We start from the raw sequence: 22,288 nt of genomic DNA, 5'->3' as shown, positions 1-22,288 counted from the left end.
GTGGGTCATTTCATAGTTCTAAAGTATTCCATTTGCAAATTTTTAATAAGGTGACTATAAAAAGGTTATTATTTTGCTTTATTCAGGCTAGTGTTTTGTTTTATTCATTTGCCTATTTCCTGAAAAGTCAGGTCCTAAATTAACCCCAAACGAGAGATAGACTGTCAGTGCTTGTATTATAATAAATATCTGCTGCTCTTTATTTTGAATACTTTGTTGCCTTATTTCCCCAATATTCCTATAATCAGTGTATAGCCAGTGGGCTTTCCATAAATACCCACTGAATGAAAGATGCTACTGATTTCACAAGAATACAATTCAAAATTTCCCCATGTTCCCAAGTGAAGTGGACAATTTGCTATGAATTTTCATGGTTTTAGCCTTCCCCAGAACAAAATGTATTTTTAAGAAGGCCAATTATATTAGTCTTTGAGAGCTTGAATATATTAAAGCTAATGCATATTTTTAATCACTAGGATATTTCTAAAAGAAAATAATACTTAAAACCAAAGTTACAAATTTCAATCTATTTAAACTTTAATTTGTGCATTTTGTGGTAATTTATGACTGCAAAACACTTTTTTCTCAGAATGACAAAAAGGCACATTTCATCTGAATGCATAGTGTACCATTCTAAAATATCCTAATTTCCTTACAAAGTGCTCGAGCAGTCACATACACATACAGTAATAGCAAAATATATTTACACTCTTAAAAATTTTAAATCTAAAATATATATATATTTAAAACTACAAAAAAATTAGTGCTTTTTTCAGCTTAATTGTGTGAATATACCCTGCCCTCTAATTTTTTTTAGTGATTGACTTCAATTAAAAAATTCTTCTGTACACTGTGTAGTTATAAAATGCTGTCAGTTTTTAATGCTACAAGCCCATTTTAGACATTGCTTTCTATGCATAGTTGAGAACCAGCAAAGGTGAGCAGACTGTACCTCAAAAGTAGTGTTTTATTGTAATGTGTTAATACTGTTTAAATTAAAGCCAGACAATTATGCGCAGTTCCTCTAGTTAACTGGCATTTTAAGATAACTTTAAACAACATAGTGTTCCTCTTTTTACAAGATTTTTCCCAAAAGATTTTGGGTAACAATTTGGAAGGCAATATGAATTATCTCTGGACAATTTTAATTGTTCTTAGAGTATAATAAAAACTCGCCTAGCAAGGCTGAAGTATTTGTTTTAAGCTCAACTCTTCATAATTCAGTATGCTTTCATGCTTCTCATAAGATTACAACTTGAACAATTTTTAAGAGATGAGCTCACTGTGGTTAAATGGCTAATTCAGTATGGTTAGTTAACAACTTGCTATTCCTGAGGTATAATGACCCTAACATGCTAAGTACAGGATCAAAGATGTTGCTGTTGAACTAAGGAAAACAATGAAGTAATGAACTAGGAGGGAAAAAAATTAAAAATAAAACAAATAAAAAACCCCCAAACTTCAGGTAAGTTCAAAGTCATGATTTGCAAAAAGATATACCATGAGAGTACAAAAAGCCACAAACGGATCCTCTGAAGAGTTGTAAAAAATATTTGATCAAATTATTTTTGAGACTTTTGAGGTACAGCTTTAGTGTTATAATAATTTTTTTATAAAATATAGACTGTTTTATCAAAAATATTTATACATTCTGTTACAATATATTGCTTTTGCCCTCAGTAACTGCCAATATAAAAATCTGGATTCAGTGGCCTAAAATGTACAAATGCACTTAATGTAAATGCTGGAGTCTGAGGTGTCTGCTTGGCCACTGTACAAAAGTGATGAAGTGGTGAAATTAAATAATAAGCCTACACATAGAATACATTACAACTTGCACATATACATGTTCACAGCATGTATACAATGATAATCCCTATGGTTTAACAAAGAGATAGTTCCCTTCTACAGCAGACATAAGAACAAAGTGAACTAGGTTGATAAATGTAGAATGCATTTCAAAAAAAGGGTAATCAGTTCACTGATTCTGAAGATATGACTGAACATGAACATAATGGATGTCTATTTGGGAATGAATAAAGGTAACACAGTATCTTGGTTCAGGGTGATTAGAAGTCTCCATTCTTAACATTTTAAGTAAATGCTGATGTTCCTATTTCTTTTAGCATTGTTAAGAAAACTGTTTGGCAAGTAGCTCTGTTGGAAAGCTATGAAGTTCTGTTACACAGTTGGTAAAGACAAGGCAATAAAATTTTTTCTCATGATAAATATAGAAAATTTACAAAAGAAGTCATCAATTCATTCTGTTTTCAAAAATCAAGTCACCAAGGGTACACAAACTACCACTACAGTTTTTGTTATTATAGTAATTTCTTTTTTTTTTTTAAATAAGAGCAGTTGCCTTAATCAAACAGAATCATGCTTTATGTGAATGGTAATAGCATTCCAAGCCCTACTTTTTCCTTCTTGTAAAATAGTTAAGTGATCAATCTTCTTTCTACTTAAGGCAGACATAGGGCAAAGATAGGGACTATAAAAGAGTGGTTCTTTTTCTGTTTTTCTTTCTTTTTAAATAGATTATTGATCCAAAAGTATTAATCTGTGATGGATTTTCAAGGCCAATGTTCATTCAGCCTAAGCTCTATGAAACTGTTTCCAGTGCTCAGATTTGCTGAAAATCTTTGAGAAGCCACTTTTCAAGAAGGTATTAAAATAGTGTTTTTAACAAATCTTCATGTGTTTTTAAAAAAACTCAGAAGCTACTGGTGGCACAGAGAGCAAATGAAGGGTTGCTATTTTTAAGAGGTCTTCTTGTGAGTCAGTCTGCTTGGTTTCACAGTGTCTAGTAACTTAACACCAATCAGCAATGTAGTCAAAATCTCTGAACATCTCTTGCTCCTCTTCTGAAAGTATCCTTGGTTCTCGAGGCGGAGTCAGAATAGGTGCTTCTGAGGTAAATTCATCATCGAAATTACTAACATCTTCCCGTCCTCTGATGGTAGGTACGAATGGTGGTTTTACTTTTTTGTCCATCAGAGCAATCCAATCAATTAGCTGGATCACAAAATATAAAATGACCAGTTTTAGTTTCCTACTCCTAATTGCTCTAGTTTCATTAACAATTTTGAACTTCTATACTTACCCGGAAAAATGGGTGCTTCTTTACATCCTCTGCATCTTTCTCACCAGCTCCAAGACGACGCTCAGGATTTCTTCTTAACAGCTAACACAACATACAACAAAAAAGTTAAAATATATTTTATTAATAAGGATTCTCATAACTTTCAGAGATTTAGATAATTTTTGTTTGTATTTGTCTAAACCATGCAACATCTACAAACTAAATAACACAACTTATATAAAAGTCAACTGAAAAATTTCCATTTCCTTCAACAAAAAATTTAAGCAGTTAAAAATACTCATACTGTTAATTTAACTCTTACCCTTCTCATTATGGAAATGGCTTCTGTAGATAAGAACCTTGGATACCTTACTTCATCATTTACAATACTGTCAAAAACCTCCTCTTCATCATCACCAGGAAAGGGAGACTACAAGAAATATTTGTGACTAAGTTTAAGTAAGTTTCAACATAGTAAAATCTTATCTACTTAAAATATAATCAAGATTCAGGAAGTGACAAAGAAAACAAAAACTACCAAAAAAATAAATAAATACAAAAGGACTATGAGAATTCACAATGAATATGTATCTATTAACCAGATTATATATCATATAACTCTCTTTTTCCCCTTGTGGTACTGGAGATTTTAACTCAGGAACACTGTACTACTCAACTACATCCCCAGCCCCCTTCTTTCTTTGAGACAGGGTCTGACTAAGATATCTAGGCAGGCCTTGAATTTGTTATCCTCCTGTCTAAGCCTCCTGAATAGCTACAGGCATGCATTACCATGCCTATCAATATAGGACATACTTTTTAAAAAATATATATATATTTATTTTAATTGTAGATATACACAATACCTTTATTTTATTTATTTATTTTTATGTGGTGCTGAGGATTGAATCCAATGCCTCACACATGCTAGGCAAGCATGCTACCACTGAGCTACAACCCCAACCCCAATATGGACATACTCTTACTGAAATCTTAAAATTTATTTTGTGGATCCTATAAAAATTTGCTTACATCATAAAATACTATTTTTTATTTAATTAAATTCCATTCCATTTCACTCTATCCTATATTATTTCATTCATTTATTTATCTATCTGGCTAGTCAACATTTAAGAGTGTCTACTGAACAATGGGGAATATACAGATAACAGACAATCCTCCAGAAACTCAATTTTGTGGAAAGACAGAAGAAAATGAGTGACATAAACATGGTTAATAATGTTACAACAGAGGAAAATATAATCTGTGGAAGTACATCAGACATGGATGTGCTTAAATAAATGATGGTGAAACACAATTATAGATCAGTAGGCAGAATGCACTAAGAAGCAACTGTCAATAAAATTAGACTGAAAGGAATTTAAAAAACACATTTCTAGGGATATTTAATGTTACAAACACAATAAAACATTTCAGTACACACAATATTAAAATTACTTCTTACAATGACCACAACAACCCTGAGTCATAAAAATGTAGTTACTTTATATTTAGTATGACATTTGATACACAAAGGGAGAAATTCTCACATATGCAGAAAAGTGAAAGATGACTTACCATCTCAGAATTTCAAATGGTTTTAAGTTTACTAGTAATTTTTCAACATCAGAAAAAAAATGTCTAAATATCATTTAATACCTTAAAATCACTGAAATGAGTCAATGTGTCTAAACTCATTTTCTCATTGGTTATCAGGGAAATATTGGCTAACTTATTTCATTAGGTTTAATTTGGCTGGTTGTGTTCTATAAGGTCTTAAAGAATAAAAAAGCGAAGCAGAAAGCAATATTAATAGAAAGGGAGGAATTTTTAAATTGAGGAATCTGTGAAAATAAATTCAGAACCCAACTTTCAAAGACTGAGCTGTCACTCTTATTGCTCATAACTAAGAAAATTTCAAACCTTTCAGTTACCAAAACCTCAGCTTATTCATTCATTCAACACACATAAATCAAATACCTACTATGTGGGACAAATCTAATTTATTCCAGTGATTGAAATAGCAAGTCAGGGGAAAACTCTATTTCACTAGGCTTCTCAATCAGAATTTCAAGAGGCAATACAGAGAGCGATTTTGTCTTCTGCTTCAACAATTTTATACTTGAAACTGTCACTCTACAGTATGTCAAAAGCAAAGAAACATTTACATATTTTTAAAATGTTAAAGTACCTTGTTTCTGCTGAGAGATTATAAGCTAAGAGGATTAATAATAGGCTAACAAGTTTAAGCACTTATAAAAAGATTCAATAATCTATTCAGATATTAACATTCATAGTATCCAATGCTAGTGTCCAATGTTACTTTAAACCTCTCTGGCATATTCACTCTCATGTGACACAGGGAAAAGAGGACCTGGATATCTGTTTATTCTAGGAATCTTTCCAGTTTGCAAAACTAGTAAAAGCACACAAATAAAAATTTTAAAATGCATGACATATCTAGTGAATTTTCAGTTATTTGTAATAACAGATTGCAGAAAATAGACATGAACTTTCATCAAACTATACTTTTATCACAGTTTACAAAGTTTCACTAATGCTATAAAATTACAAAGCTTCAAGCTTAGTTCTTTTTCCGTCTATCCTCTTGTGGAGATAATAAAATGAAATGAAACTGCAATAACCAACTGAAGGAATGAATAGAAAGATCCATGCCTTCGAGAAAATTTAAGATACAAATTAATTAGAAGCTTCATTAAATCTACGACATAGGAGACTCCTTACTTGTTCTTTGTCAAACCTTGCAGTGGCTTTAAAACAGGAAGCAGTAGAATCAAGTGGCTATTAATTATGTAGTATTCTGCAATATACTCACATTTTTATATCTCTGAGTAAATTTTAAACAGAATAATTTTTGGTAACTTAAGTCTCATGCTAATTTGTATACTACATTTAAAAAATAAATTCACAAAAATGTTACTTTTTAAAAAAGGAAGTGGGGAAATAAGAGTTCAAGTTTGCCACAGCTTATAGATACAACCGTTAGAGAAGGTTTATGACATTCTTAGAAAGTGAAGACCACGGTGAATAGGGGTATCTTTTCATCCTAAATACCACATAATACTTTTTCTAAACACAAGGGAAAAATTGAGATTTGGATCTTGAGTCTTAATAACAATAAGGCTGGCTGGATTTAATACCCTGTCCTAAAGTAGCAAAGCATAATGAGTTAGAAAAATGTTCTACAGCCAAAGTGACAGAGTTAAAAATCCCAGCTCCTCTACACAAGAGCTGTATGACTTTAAGTAAGTTATTAACCTGTTTGTGTTTCTAATTATACATCTGGAAAAGAGCAGAAGACCACTATGGAGCTTACTACAGGATGCTATGACATTTAAATGGACTAATTTTATAAAGCACCTAGCATGTGATAATTGTTATTTTAACTGTTCATTTCTTCCCCTTCCAGAGAATCCACTCCAATTTGACATACCAAAAGGAGCTTAGATAGTTGGACAAACTCATTTACTTGTTTGTTCAGCAAGTTCAGTGCTAGTGAATGAACAAGCACAGAACACAACTTCAGAAATTCCAACATTCAATAATTTGTTCATTCATTAACTAAGTTGCTAACCTATTCATGCCTTTATTATATAAGAAAGGTTGTTGACAACTCAAAATAACGAATCCGTTCCATAAAAGAAATTTTCTTGCACTTTCAGATCAAATTTCTCTAAAGAAGTTTTTTCAATTACTTGTCAAAATATTTATTCTTTCCTTCTAAGCAAGGTAGTGCAGGTCCACAATCCCAGTAACTCATGAGGCTGAAACAGGAGGATAGCAAGTTGAGTTCAGCCTCAGCAATTTAGGGAAGTCTTAAACAAATTAGTGAGACCCTATCGCAAAATAAACATAAAGCATGCTGGGGATGGTTCTCAGTGGTAAAGCACCCCTGAGTTAAATCCCCAGTAAAAAGCTAACAAACAACAAAAGAAATCTTACTCTTTGTTAATTTTACCTTCACTTTATCATTCCTAATAATTTTATAACAATCTATTAGATACTGATTACCTTTATTTACTTCCTATAACTCAATTTCTTAAATGATAAAAATTAGGTATCCTCAAAAATTTATTTTAAGTTAATCTTCAGAAAACATAGGGGGTGGGAGGACTGTTGGGATTAATTCCAGGGGTGCTTTACCACTGATATACATTCCCAGTCTCTTCTACTTTTTTTAAAATTTTGAGATGGGGCCTCACTAAGTTGATGAGACTGGCCTCGAACTTGCAATCCTCCTGCCTCAGTCTCCCAACTCACTGGAATTACAGGTGTACACCACTACATCCAGTTCTCCACAATTTTTGAAGGTAACATTTATTTTTGACCAATGTATGGCTGACTTCCCTCCATACATATATTCTTTCCATAAGTCTTCCTGCTTTTCTATTCCCTATGAAATGATCAGTTGTTCATGTTTGCCTTAAAATCATAAGACATAACCATAGCACAATATCTAAATAAAAGAAACTATTTTTGAATAGTTGAAAATATTGGTAATATATTCCACAGATAACATAAAAATAGAAAATATACTAGTGAAGTAGGACAGAAACATAGCTGATTATTAGCATTCTATAAATACTCAAAAGTTCCACTTACATAGGAGTTATATTAGCTGGTTTTATATACGACACAATTTGTTCTCTCAATCATTTTTCCTCTCCTCTCTGACCTATTTCCTACTGCTTACCTCCCCAACAAGCATTTCATATATAAGTACACCAAGGCCCCACCAATCTACAGCCCTGGTATAGGATGTCTCTGTTAATACTTCTGGGGCAAGAAATTCAGGAGTGCCACAAAATGTGCTTGTTCTATCTCCATATCCCATTCCTGAAAAAGATAAAATTTGTATTATTAGTTAGCAAGGAAAAAAAAAAAAAAAACCTAATGTAAAAATTAGCAGGTGTCCTTGTAAGGCAAAATTAAATTTGCTATACATGGTGATCAAACTCAGACATACCAAAGACTTTTATAAAAAACAATGGTTAAGGATTGGTATAAAGGAAGACGTAATAGTACATGGGATTTCATGATTAAAAACTACTAGTGAAGAAAAATGGGTTAAGAACAGATTTTGAGCCAGGTGTGGTGGGGCATTCCTGTAATCCCAATAGCTCAGAAGGCCGACACAGGAGGATCACAAGTTCAAAGCCTACCTCAGCAACTTAGCAAGGCCCTGAGTAACTCAGCAAGACCCTGTCTCTAAATAAAATATAAAAAAGGGATGTGGCTCAGGGGTTAAGTAACCCTTCGAGTTTCACTCCTAGTACCAAACAAAAACCCACATTTTGAAATACAAAAGTATTTAAGTCAATAGTATCTGTTACACAGAAGTCCAATTAGAGAAAATATTTATTGAATCCATCAATTAGAAGGTCTGTAAGTATGTAATGGGCAACCAAGTATATTTATTAATTGAATTAATTGAACGAAAATTCACTGAATACGTAACATGTGCCAAGTGCTATGTTGTATGCTTGGAAACATGGCTAAATAAGAAACAAGCTGCTGCTAGTATAGAGGGGGCAACAGATAATGTCCATTACTATACAAGGTACTAACTAATGAGAATATCTATGTATAACATGTTGGGTATCATGTCCCTAATTCTAATAGTACTCCTAAACAGAAATGGCTATATTCATTCATTCATTCATTTGTACCAGGGATTGATCCCAAGGGCATTTAACCTAAGCCACATTCCCAACTCTATTTTTTATTTTGGGTCTTGCTAAGTTGCCAAGGCTAGCTTTGAACTTGCAATCCTCCTGCCTCAGGATAGCTATATATCTCGAAGTACTTTTTTCTACTTAAAATGTTAATACTTCTAAAAAGCTGGAGAGGTTATTAGGAGTATGTAGTTCATTCTGCAGAATCCCAGCAGAATGAACAGTTTGATGCTTAATACTTCTTTAAAGTAGTGACAAGATCATTAATCATATAAAGACAATCTTGTGCTATGATTTTTGGAAACCTAACCTTATATTTATTCACAGAATAAATTCTTAATGTGATAATTAGGTTATATGAGTAATTTATAATATCTTAATAAAGAATATTAAAATGTTTTTCAAAGAAACTTGAAAATTACTAAAGTACAAAGGAGAGAAAATTTACTAGAAAAGAAATTTTAAAACTCAATTACCTTCTTTGCAAAGACCAAAATCAGCAATTTTCACAAAGCCTTCTGTATCTAACAATAAGTTATCCAATTTCAAATCTCTGTTCAGGATGAAAATTAAAAAATGAAAAAAATATGTAAAATCTTTAGATACTATAGTAAAAAAAATATTTCAATAGGAGTTCCATTTTTTTTTCTAAGATCGGGTTTTCCAAGTTACAATTGGAGAGCTAAATACTGTATCACAAATGTGTATTTTTCTTTTTGTCAACCTTACTGCTCTATATAATATATTTTTTAAGTAATTTTCCCATTATGTAGAAATAGAATAAAGTATTTTAAAAAGGAATATTTTACCATTAAGTATGAAAAGCATTCAACTGCTTTTTAAACTCAGGTTTTATTAATTTTTATTCATGATAATTTGACTTAGTCCAAATTTGAAATGTGCCTTTATATCATTATAAGAAAGAATTAAGAAAACAATATAAATAAGGTGGGCAGGTTTGGGGGCAGGTATAACCTTCTAAGAGAATAATTCAAAATAAAGAGAAAGCTAACTGATTACAAATTAAGCTAGTTGAAAATATTTTATCCTTTAAGTTAATCAGACGATGAATCCTTACCCCAGTTTATTTCTGAATGGCCTTCCCCTAAGTTACTTGGGTGTGAACAGTGTTTTTCTTTTCTTCTTATTTATATAACTTTTATTCTTATTTTATCCAAGGTTACTTATATATTCTTCTAGAATGTGTGATCCAGTGAATTTTGAGCAGTGTTTTTCCAATCCAATATCTGGTCTGGTATACAGCATTTGTTATTCAAAATGTGGCCCCGAGACTAGCTACTGGGCTCTCAGTACTTACTACTGGTCTAAAATATGATATGGAGCTTATGCCAGACATACACTGGCTATGTCACCAACACACTGTTTAGTTCAGATGACAGCAAGACTTGGTGTTGGGGATCAAACTGAGGGCCTTGCATCTGCTAGGCATTCTACCACTTAACTCCACCCCAGCAACCCCTGAGCCTTCTTTTACCGAAGGGAGTAGCACTGTGGCTTGTACTCCGGCACAGCTACTTATCTCACTGTAAGCACATTTTGAGTAGAACTGGTCTTCTGCAGTGGCTCAGTCAAATGCAAAATATTCACTAGGATGACTATTTTCAACTCATAATTTAACTATTTTAATTAGGAAATGGGCAAAGGAGCAGGAATCAAGAAGTTCATTATATAATTATTATGTAGACAATATCTTTCAAAGTTGGGATTTCATCAATATGAAGGCTCCTCAAAAGACTAGGCATGGAGTTACCATATTACTCTGTTATATCACTTCTCAGTATTTACCTGAAGATTTAAAGGCATCTTACTACAGTGATACATGCATATGCATGTTTATAACAGTACAATTCACAATAGCCAAACTATGAAACCAGCCTAGGTGTCTATCACCTGATGAATGGATAAAGAAAATGTGGTATATACACAAAATGGATTTTTATTCAGTCATACAGAAAAAAGAAATTATGCCATCTGCAGGAAAATGGATGGAACTAGAGACTGCATGTTAAGTGAAATAAGTCTAATACAGGAGGTGAAGGGTCCTTTGTTTTCTCTCATATGCAGAAGCTAGAGAGAAAAATGGAAAACAAAGGTGGGGGTGGATCTCCTAAAAATCAAAGGGAGATCAGTAAAGGGACTAATTTGTGCAGAGGGAGAGGGGAAATGCTGGGGAGTGATACTGGTAAGATTATAGTGTTATATTGTATGCATGTACAAATATGTAACAATGAATCCCATCATGTACAACTGTAATGCACAAATAAAAAAATAAGGAAATAAAAAAGTTGGGATTTCACTGTTTTAGAGTTCACTTACTGCATGAAGAAAAAATTTAGAAGTCAGTTAATGTAAATTATCCTTCTCAGTTATCTTAAATGCTAATTCATATTAAAGTAAGCTATGAGAATAAAAAATTACTTACCTATAAACAATTTTGTGTTCATGTAAATATTGCAACCCAAGAACTACACATGCAGCATAAAATCTGTTTGAATAATAGAAAGTTTAATAAACTTCAATGCTTTTGAATTCCAGTTTATATTTTTATGCTTTCAAGCACAACTCAGTAGTTAAGTCCACAGACATTATTTAGTTCTTACTACGTATAACACATCGTACTAGACATTAGGAGTGAAATTTAAAAATAAGGAAAGTACAGTCTTGACAACAAAGACCTTAAATTTGCCTGGTCATCACTGAGATCTCAGATGGAACATTTGATCTGGTTCTGTAGGAAGAACTACAATGTGTGGTGAAAATGGGAGGATAGAGTAACAAGTACCAGTTTTGTGGGAGAAATACATGGCAGTACCAGTTTTGTGGGAGAAATACATGGCATTTCCCTAAGTGGGAAAAAGAAAAAGAGTGTGAAAAGACAGCCTTGGTGAAGGATCTTGAATGTCATATTATGATCACTGAAATTTGTTCTCTTAGTAGTAGGGAATCAAATCTTTTGAATTAGGGGAGAATGATCACAGCTATGTTACAGAAATTTTTTTGATAGATGGCTTTTATGAATATGCAAATAAAAGATGAGAACATCCAATGTAGTGACAAGAAAGAGCTAAAGATGGATTCAAGTGAAACTTAAAAATCAACATGACAGGACATACTATCTCATTAACTGTAGGATGAGGGAGTGGTAAGAGTTAAAGATGACTCTCCAGATTTCATCCAAAATGCATAAAGAAATATAGTGGTAGCCAAAGTTTTGTGGGGAAAATGAGTTTGGCTTTGGATATGTTGCTTTAAATTGTCTGTGGGACAAGTAACAAAACTTAGAAGTTGGATACATAGGTTTGGATTGGAATATTAACTCTTGAGGAATGTTTGCCTTTGTTAGTTTTTATCCCAAATGCATAACCAATGACTGAAATATGATAGAATTATTTAAAAATACAAATCTAGAGAGGAACTATTTGGGAAAACTAGTTCTTTTAAAAAAAAATTTTTTTTAAATATATTTTAGGTTTAAATGGGTATTTATTTATTTATTTATTTATTTATTTATTTGTGGTGCTAAGGATTGAACCCAGTGACTCACACATGTTAGGCAAGTGATCTACCACTGAGCTATAACCCCAGCTCAGAAAACTAGTTCTTAAATATATAGGTAATAATTATGAATATTTTCTCTATAAAATATACACTGTCCCCCAAAATACAATATTTAGTTCATCTATCTATCCATCTCATCCAAACTCTACTGCCATACAAAGAAATAATTACTCTTGTCATTTGGTGAATGTTCGTCTGCTTAAGAATATACTAATATTCACATGTAGGTAATATGTTCTATGTTACTTCTTTAAAAATGGGTTCATTACTTGGAGGGATTTTAAAATTCATTTAGAAATATATATTTGCTTATACATTAGATCTTATATATAACTTATCAGTTTCAAGAATTTATCTGAATTTTGTTAAAATTAAAACATCTTAAGACAGACTTTTTTTAGCACACAGTTTTGGTGGCAAAATAATATTGTGACAATTATAAAAATACTTTGACTTCTCTCTGTTTCTTTGTAAGCAGACTGCTCTAATTATCAACTTAAGAAATAAATAGTATACTGACTAACATATATTTCACTGAATGCTTACTATGTGTCAAGTATTGTGTTAGTTATTTTAATCTTCAGGTCAAACCTTATAATAAAAAACTTACAGAAGTAGAAAATGAAACTCAGAAAGAAAAACTAATTTGCCTAAAATCATAGCACTAGGAAACAGCAAAGACAAGAATCAAACTATTCTGATTCCATAGCTTTAGTCATTAAAAATCCAGATTGCCTAGTATGTGCCAGAACTCTTCCAGTCCTTTCACTAGTAAACAAGACAGACATGGTTCCTGTTCCTTCCTGTTAGTGAAGGGAGTCAAACAGTAAACATGTTAAAAATGAATTAGATGACTTCAAGTAGAATTGAATATGAAGATAAGAGAAAATAGGAGAGAGTGACCAACTTGAAGGTTAGTGATATGGTGATATTTTAAGCTGGGTACTCAGTAAATAACCTTCAAAGAAAAGACATTGGGGCTGGGGATATAGCTCAGTTGGTAGAGTGCTTGCCTCATAAGCATGAGGCCCTGGGTTCAAATCCCCAGCACCACAAAAAAAAAAAAAAAAAAAAAAAAGACATTTGAGCTGGGACCTTACTGATCAGAAGGGGTACTTCAGATTTGGAGTACTACAATATAGCACTTTATTATTGTATTTCACTAGGCCTAATTGGTTCATTTGTATATGGTCTGTATTCTCCACAAAAATAAATTCTAATACCACAAATAAATAAATATAAAATAGAAACAAATTCCAATGGCAGTTGGCACAAGGCTACCTATGGTCTAAATGTCTTGCTTTAAATGTTTAAATATACAGGGAATATTAGTCTTCTATCTCTAATACTTCCTGACTTTTGCTCTTTTTGAACTGCTTCAATACTCATCAGAATACTTATTTCCTCCTCTAAAGCTTGAAAGCTATGGTAGTACTACTTACTGTCTGTTCTACATACACCTAAAGGTTGTAATGAGATTCAAACAAGGAGTTAAAGTGCAGTACAAATGTCTGTTGCTATTTTATCAGAACACAGATGCATGATAAAAATAAGAGTAAAACCAATAAAGGTACTATTGAAATTAAGCTTTTTTTTATTATTTGGGTATATTTTAAAGATAGAATTGATTGGACTTGCTAATGGTTTGGATGTTGAAGAGCAGCAGGCCTGGGGAATGGCATGTAAGGTAGAAGGGGAAATAGGAAAAATCTGGAGTTCAGTTTGAAATACTAAATGAAATGCTTATTAGCCTTATAGATAAAAAAGAATACTTAAGAGTTGGACTGTTCAGAGAAGAAATCAGGGCTAGAGATATAAATTTGGTAAATATCAGCATGCAGAATGGTTGCTGTTAAGAGCACTTTTTTTGGTTCAAATCCTAGCTCCACCATTTTAGAACTATAAAATTTGAATAACAATAGGGAAAATAAATATATATATGCTACATGTGCATATAATCAAGAGTTTATTATTATTTTTAAAGTCTTTGAAAAAGCAAAACCTGCGTAATACTATGGAATTAAAAAAAAAAAAAAAAACTACAAAAAGTCTATAGTTAAAAGTTTGCTTTGAATCCCTTTCCTTGGGCGCAATATGTACACAGGTTGGGCATCCCTAACCTGAAAACCTTAAAACTGAAATGCCCCCAATCTGAAACATTTTGAACACCAACATGACACTCAAAGTTTTGGATTTTAGAGAATATCAGAATTTTGGATTAGGTATACTTAACTGGATAACTTAACAAATATTTTGATATCTGAGAAATTTCAAACTCTAACTCTCCCAGTTCCAAGCATTCTGAATAAGTAATAATCATCTCTACACTGGTTTCTCTTTATATTCCTTCAGAGATACTGTTATGCACAAGCAAGTACTTAATACAGAATCATTTAAATTATCCTGAAAAATGCAAATACGAATACCTATACAAATATGTGAGCAAGTACTTAATACAGATTCTTTTGAATTATCCCATAAAAAAGAAAATACAAATATTTTATATGAATATATATATTTTTTTAACTTAATGTACTCTAAGTATAATTTGTCTTTTAGTCATGGTCCAGAATGTCATTCCCTAGGGAGAAAATCTAATTAAAAAAAAAAAAAAATTACTAAAATGAACCTAAATTGTGTGTCTAAATTCTCAAGTATGATTTAGGAAATCATGAAATTCTCAACAAAGACAACACAATAAACAAATACAAAAAGTATCTGGTAAAAAAGTAAGTAAGGAATTCTAATATTTCTTACAAAGATCTATTCAGAGAGCTTTCTTTCTTTCCTTCCAGAGAGAAACCAGTCATGGAAAAACTCAGACAAATGTCTAAAGCATACTCACACAGCTCTTGGTTCAGAAAAGACATCAGTATGAATGTGCATCATTAGGTCCCCACCGGCAGCATATTCCATTACAAAGCAAACATGCTCTTTGGTTTGGAAACATGCAAAAAGGTTCACCAAAAAGGGATGCCTTACACTATTCACAGTTTCAAAAATTCTTTTTTCACACATCAGGCTGTAAGAGATAACATTTTAAAATAAACAATCTTAAAACAATTCTAGTCAGAAATAACATTTTTAAAAAATTACTAAGCCTTAAAAAAACAAAATTTTAACTATCTTAACTTTAACATCATAAAATATGTATATTTTGTTATAGGCTATGAAAGCTACTCCACTAGATATACACGTAACTGTAGTTGAAATATATTAGTGAAAACTAAAATTTGGTTAGCACGACATATGACTGTAATGTTCACATTGAGAGTATCAGAGTATTATCCATAAAGCTACTGATCATTGTTATTTTTTTAAAAAGGCTTAATTAGGGGCTAATTATGAGAATTCATCAGGAACAGGTCAGAGAATTTAGTAAACTGAAATACATTTTTAAAAATTTAAGGTTTGTAACCAAGGCAATTTGAAAAGCAGTATTTATAATTCATAACACGTGTGTTAAATTTTTTCATATAAAATATAAAGTTTATACATATACCTATATGTATGCCACATATATATATACAATCTAGAAGACCAAATGGAAAATAAAGAAGCTACATCTCCATGTAGCTCTAAAACATGCGTCCAGAAGTTTCTTGAGAACAATGTAATTTTCCCACAACACTACAGAAAAATCGATAGCACCTACAGCAATCACACATTTACACTGAGAATTAAGTTTTTTTTGGTTTTTGTTTTGTGGTACTGGGGATTGAATTCAGTGGCACTTGACCACTGAGACATATCCCCGGTCCTATGGTATTACAGGCATGTGCCAATGTGCCCAGCCAAAGACAAGTTATTTAAAAGAATAATTGTGGGCTGGGGTTGTAGTTCATTGGTAGAGCACTTGCCTAGCACACGTGGGGCACTGGGTTCGATCCTCAGCGCCACATAAAAATAAATAAAGGTTTTGTGCCCAGAACAGCCAGGTGCCATGGTGCATGCCTATAATCTCAGCTGCTCAGGAGGCCAAGGCATGAGGATTGCGAGTTCAAAGCCAGCCTCAGCAATGGTGAGGTGCTAAGCAACTCAGTGAGATCCTGTTTCTAAATAAAATACAAAATAGGGCTGGGGACGTGGCTCAGTGGTCCATTGTCCCTTAGTTTAATGCCTAATAATCCTTCCCAAGGTCAAACCTATTGATATAAAACAATAATTTTGCCTAAATAATAAAAAATTCTTCCTTTCCCTGAAATAACTGGTAAATCAATTTGATTTAAAATTCAAAGGAGAAAAAAACAAGGAAAAAAACTATTTAAGGAAAATTTGAATTTATATATTTAGTACCTGATCAAAATAAAGATCAAGAGAAATACTTTATTAACAATGAGGTTATAAGGATGCTTCTAATATAATAAAATGGGCAATTTTTGTTTATTTTTGTGAGACTAGAGCCAAAAATTGATATTCATATTTGTTTTTTAAAAGCTTTAATGCTTTTATTTATTTATTTTAATTTTTTATTTTTTTGGGTGCTGGGGATGGAACCCAGGGCCTTTGCTTGCAAGGCAAGCACTCTACCAACTGAGCTATCTCCCCAGCCCCTATGCTTTCATTTTTAAATTAAAAAAAAAAAAAAAAAAAAAAAAAAAAAAAATGCTCGGAGTTTGGTTTTATTGTTCCAAACAACCCCAGCATACCAAAAAGCCAAACTAAAATCCTGGTTTTAGAGGAAAACAGGACCAATCTCCTCCCTTTTGAGTCATTTAAGAAAGGGTTAATTTTTAAACAAATCAACAAAAAAAGATAAAAGTATTTTTTATTTGGATACCCAGATTAAATTGCCAATGACTTGAAAAATTAAATAGGATTTTGAAAACATTTAAGAATTATATCTGGTAGAGGAGTCTAGTATTCTTTTTTTTTAATTGTTTAATTTTCTTATTGGAAAACAAATATACAACTTGGAATGGATTTGAGGCAAACTGTGCCATAAGCAGACTTTCTTTTAAGTGGCTAAACAAAGTTTAAGAAGCAAGTAACACAATAAAAGAAAATGTTTCTGGTACAAGACCAGCAGTACAAAAAAATAGTGTACAAGTACCTGGATAATACACCCATTTTGCAATAGTGCAACTTTTAAGTACTATTGTTGACTGTCCAGTCCACCCAGAGTTACAACTCCACACTTCAACAACAACATGCTAACAATTCCTAAAGAAAACTACTTTCAAAAAAGGCATAACCCAGATGTTCCCTCATTTGACCAACTCCGTCTAAAGTTTGGATGTGCAGAAGGGCTTAGATATATCCAGAGTAAGCCACATGCAACATGTTACTTGATCGATTTTCTAAAATAAGGTTTCAGGACAATGACAGTAAGATAAGGGAAGAAAACATGGAGGAATGAAGTCCTAATTACTATGCATGCATATTTTTTTGACAGTAGGGGGAAACCTTTTACAGATAAGTTAAAAACAAAGAAAAGGCAAATAAACAATTTTGTACAAGAAATTTAACACATTCTGTACAATGTCTTCACTTTGCTGTCATCATTTGTACAAACTTTTCATAGTTTACTTGACCATCACCATCAATATCTGTTTCCCTAAGCCCTTCATCAATCTCTTCATCTATTAACTTCTCTCCAAGGTTTGTCATCACATGGCGAAGCTCTGCTGCACTAATATAGCTATTGCCATCCTTATCAAACACACGGAATGCTTCTCTAATTTCTTCATCACTGTCTGTGTCTTTCATTTTCCTTGCCATCATTGTCAGAAATTCAGGAAAGTCAATTGTCCCGTTACCATCAGCATCTACTTCATCAATCATGTCCTGTAATTCTGCTTCTGTGGGATTCTGCCCAAGAGACCTCATTACAGTTCCCAATTCCTTTGTTGTTATAGTTCCATCACCAACCTTGTCAAATAGTGAAAAAGCTTCTTTGAATTCTGCAATCTGCTCTTTAGTCAGTTGGTCAGCCATGCTGCTAGCGCTACCGGTTTCCGAGACGCGACTGCACAATCACTGGACTCATTCACTCCACTCCGACTAATCCTCCTCCTCCACCCCCCAGCGCCTCATATCTAGTATTCTTAATCCTATGATAACATGGTTTCTACTGGATCATGAACTAAAACACCTCTTAATTGTTTTAAATACACTAAATGAAGCTATTATAATAAAATGTTAAACTCTATTTAATCTTGTCACATTCTAGATGGACTCCTAACCCTTGATTCCATGAATACTATTTTTTAAATTTATATATGCTGAGAAAGTCACAGTGTTATTGCTTTTTAATGTTTAGACTTATGTCTACATAACATTTTTTTTTTTTAATTTGGGAAAAGTTCTAAATGTTACTACCACGTTAAGTTTCTAAATGTTAATATTAAATGTTAATGTGAAATTCATTTTAAAATTTAAGGTTATAAGTTTTGATTTTTGTCATCACTTAAATTTACTGAAAAATATGTCCTAAAAATTTTAATGGGTAAGATCTAGAAAATCAATTCTAAACTATCAGCCTTATTAAGTCAACCTATATTGTGAGTAAATGTAGAAAAAATATTCTGACAAAATACAATGAAATTGGTAAGAGTTTTAGCAGATGATAAACAGGCTCTTTGTGGTTTATGTTTTATATCTGTGAGTGAATCAATAATTAATTATGGGTGATTTCATAGGTGATTCACTAATTCTCAACTGGATGAATGTTAGGTTAGTCCTGTGCTGAACATTTAAGAGGTATAAAAGATTGAGAATCACTGACTGGACTATCCCTGAAAACAATTTTAAAACATTTAAAGGAATTCTTTGACAATGACTGCAAATGACAAGAATGAGATAGATGTCATAGGACAATCAGATAAAAGAATGAGACACTGTAAAGACTCAAACTGTCACCATACTTTTAATTTTACATCATGTGAAAAAAGCTATTGTAGCTGGGCTTGGTGGTGCCCACCTATAATCTCAAGGACTCAGAAGGTTGAGGGAGGAGGCTCATAAGATTGAAGCTAGCCTTAGTAACTTAGTGAGACCCTGTCTCAATAAAAATAAAAAGGACTGGGAGTATAGCTCCATAGTTAAGCATCCCTGGGTTCAATCCCTGGTACCAAAAATAAAAATGAAAACAAACCTAAAAGTTATTTACACAAAAATCTTTAAACTGTCCCAACACTACTAAATTGTGTATTCTGTTTAAAATGTATACAACAATCCAACCTTATTCAAAGCTTTAAACTTAATAGCTTTCATCTCCCAAAGAACAACACAAATCCAATCTCCTTTACAAAACCCTATTTAAAATGTTAAAAAAATTTTAAAAATATCTAAATCCATCAGTACACCATGTCTTCCATTCTGAGTTGCTGTTGTCTCTATTGCTCATTTTTAACTCAAAAATATCTAGCCTCTTTTATTTATATATTTATATCTTGTTTCCCTAAGTGACTAGTTTTATTTTATTTACTTCCTTCAGAGTTCAACACATTTTCAGATATGCTACAAACCTGAATAGTCAGTGGAAAACCACATCATTATTTATAATAAGGCTAAAGTTTTAGGATTATGTTTTCTCATAAAGACTTGGTTCAAAGTAGTAACAATATAGCAAAAAGTTATATAAACCACCAGGATTAAATAGTACAGGTTGAGTATCCCTTATTTGAAATACTTGGGAGTGGTGTTTCCAATTTTGGAATATTTGAATATTTGCAAATACCTACTAAGTTATCTTGGGGAAGGGACCCAAGTCTAACAAAAAATTCATTGTGTTTTTCCAGGCATGGTAGGGTGTATCTGTAAACCAGTAACTTGGGAGGCTCAGGCAGGAAGATTGCAAGTTGGAGGCCTGCCTCTGCAATTTAGCACAACCCTGTCTCAAAATAAAAAATAAAAAGGCCTGGGGGTGTGGCTCAGTGGTAAAGTATCCCCAGGTTCAATCCCCATTACAAGGGGGAAAAAAAAAAAAAGTCATTTGTTTCATATATATTTTCTACACAGTCTATAGGTAATTTATATAATATTCTGAATAATTTTACATATGAAATGATGTTTGTGTACACTGACCCATGAGACTTGTGGCATCACTCAAAAAGTTTCAGACTTTTTGGAACATTTTAGATCTCATATTTTGGGATCAGGGATGTTCAATTTGTAACCAGTTTCCTATTGTTATGGAAAACACTAATTATTCATAAATCTGGAATAAAGCAAATACTATTCTAGGAAAGAAAAACATTTGATTTTTTGTTGTTTTTCAAGTAAAAATAAAGAGGATATCAAAGACTTGTTTTAATCATCTGCTTATAAAACATAAAAACACAGATCTAAACACATAATATGGTACTCAGAATATTTTATAGTCAGCAAAATCCTGAGTACTCTTATGTGTCAAGAAAGCATTTTTTGGACTCAGCACCATATGCAGTCAGAGGAATGAGAAATTATGCTCTATTTGTGTACAATGTGTCAAATGCATTCTACTGTCATGTATAATCAATTAGAACAAATAAAATAAAATTAAAAATAAAAAAAGCATTTATTTGGATGTAACTGAGGAGTATGAGAGAAAGTAAAAAGTAATCCTAAAAATAAAAGATTATTTTTTTCATAAAGAAAAAAATGCAAGTGTTTAAGACCCGTCCTAATTCTAAGAACTACCCATATCATGGGAAAAACATTAAAAGTAGCAATATAATTCAGTAAGGCATATATTATAAAAAATACATATTTTTAAAATATATAGGCTAACTGAGGCTCAAAAATGTTCAGTGAAATCCCCTGGGGTCAAATCATTACTAAGGAGGAACAATCAGGACTAGAAAAGACATCCTTATTACTCATAGTTTAGGGCTCTTTTCATTACACAGGGTTCTTTTCCATTAAAATCAACAGATACTTGCTGGTAGTGAGAGAAAAATACTACCTAATGTCAAATGAAAGCCTCTGTGATAAATATTTCATTTTTGTACAATAATATTCCATATTTAATTAAGAGAATCATTTAAAGTATATTCTTTAACCTAATTATAATTTTTATCCTCAAAGTCCTTGCATTTTAGGAAATGTATAAAAAGATATATCTGGATTGGACTTGTAGCTCAGTGGTAGAGTGTTTGCCTAGCATGTGTGAGTCACGGGTTCTATGCTCTGCACCACAGAAAAATAAATACAGGTATTGTGTCCATCTACAACTAAAAAAAAATTTTTTTAAATATATCTGCAACAATTTACATTTATTAAACTCTTTAGAAAGGTAAAATAGTATGGTAAATGAAATGTGATTTGAAGAAAAATAGGAAAATACAAAGAAGCGTTTTAAAAAGCAGTATATTAACCATTTAGTTAACTGCAGATTATGCATAAAAGACATTTCATTATTTCTATAAGATGAAACAGAACATAGGCTTAATCAGAAAAAAGTAACAGTATTTATTTCATATGAACAGTTTAACATCTCCATTTATAAAAACCTTAACATAATTAAACATTTCACTATCTTTCCTTGGTATCCACTTACCAGTTAATTATCACAGGAGGGGAAAAAAGAAACTGGTTAGAAATGTACCTTATGCCAAATATAAATACACTAATTTAATTTCTTCACGTATTACTATAAAATTAGAAAGTTTTGCTATTGCAATATATGTATCAATTCTCTTAAAATACAACTTTAGGGAAAAATTTCATTTTTTATAAACTAACCTGTCTACTTCGTCTCGAGCTACAATGTCTCCTTTCTTTAAAGCTTTTATAGCAAACATCTCATTCGTGTGTTTATATTCAGCCAAAAGCACCTGAAATGAGATCAAGATAATTATTTCCCATTTGAGTTCTTAATTTTGTAAGTACCCCGAACCTCCAAATGCTTACCTTCCCAAAATGTCCTCTTCCCAAGACAGCACAACATCTGAAGTCTTGCAGATTAAACTGAAACCTTTGCTGATTTCTGAAAAATAGTAATTTCAAT

General features: G+C 32.1%; 2 protein-coding genes across 3 annotated transcripts in view; both read right to left on the bottom strand.

Moving 5' to 3' along the window:
• Positions 1-248: 248 nt before the first annotated feature.
• Positions 249-22,288, bottom strand: part of PKN2 (protein kinase N2) — a 129,738-nt gene continuing 107,698 nt past the window's right edge. For both annotated transcript variants that reach the window (XM_079151060.1, XM_079151059.1), the window contains exons 14-22: positions 22,192-22,267; positions 22,024-22,115; positions 15,203-15,379; positions 11,222-11,284; positions 9,255-9,331; positions 7,797-7,939; positions 3,405-3,512; positions 3,104-3,184; positions 249-3,015 (exon numbers count right to left, since the gene is read on the bottom strand). In XM_079151060.1, the coding sequence (XP_079007186.1) occupies positions 2,812-3,015; positions 3,104-3,184; positions 3,405-3,512; positions 7,797-7,939; positions 9,255-9,331; positions 11,222-11,284; positions 15,203-15,379; positions 22,024-22,115; positions 22,192-22,267 (1,021 nt within the window). In that variant the 3' untranslated portion in view covers positions 249-2,811. The remainder of the gene's footprint in view (positions 3,016-3,103; positions 3,185-3,404; positions 3,513-7,796; positions 7,940-9,254; positions 9,332-11,221; positions 11,285-15,202; positions 15,380-22,023; positions 22,116-22,191; positions 22,268-22,288) is intronic.
• On the bottom strand, positions 16,942-22,016 carry LOC306668190 (calmodulin-like). The gene has a single exon (XM_079151377.1). It carries the CDS (start codon positions 18,292-18,294, stop codon positions 17,845-17,847), a length of 450 nt encoding a protein of 149 aa, XP_079007503.1. The 5' UTR covers positions 18,295-22,016; the 3' UTR covers positions 16,942-17,844.

The sequence above is a fragment of the Sciurus vulgaris genome, assembly GCF_902686455.1.
Source record: "Sciurus vulgaris genome assembly, chromosome: 1".
NCBI classification, from domain to species: domain Eukaryota; kingdom Metazoa; phylum Chordata; class Mammalia; order Rodentia; family Sciuridae; genus Sciurus; species Sciurus vulgaris.
Note: the sequence above shows the minus strand (reverse complement) of the source record. Positions and strands in the feature narration are given on the sequence as shown.

What these genes read in the sequence shown, in the direction of transcription:
- LOC306668190 (XM_079151377.1), bottom strand. Translation starts at nt 18,294, where the DNA reads ATGGCTGACCAACTGACTAAAGAGCAGATTGCAGAATTCAAAGAAGCT.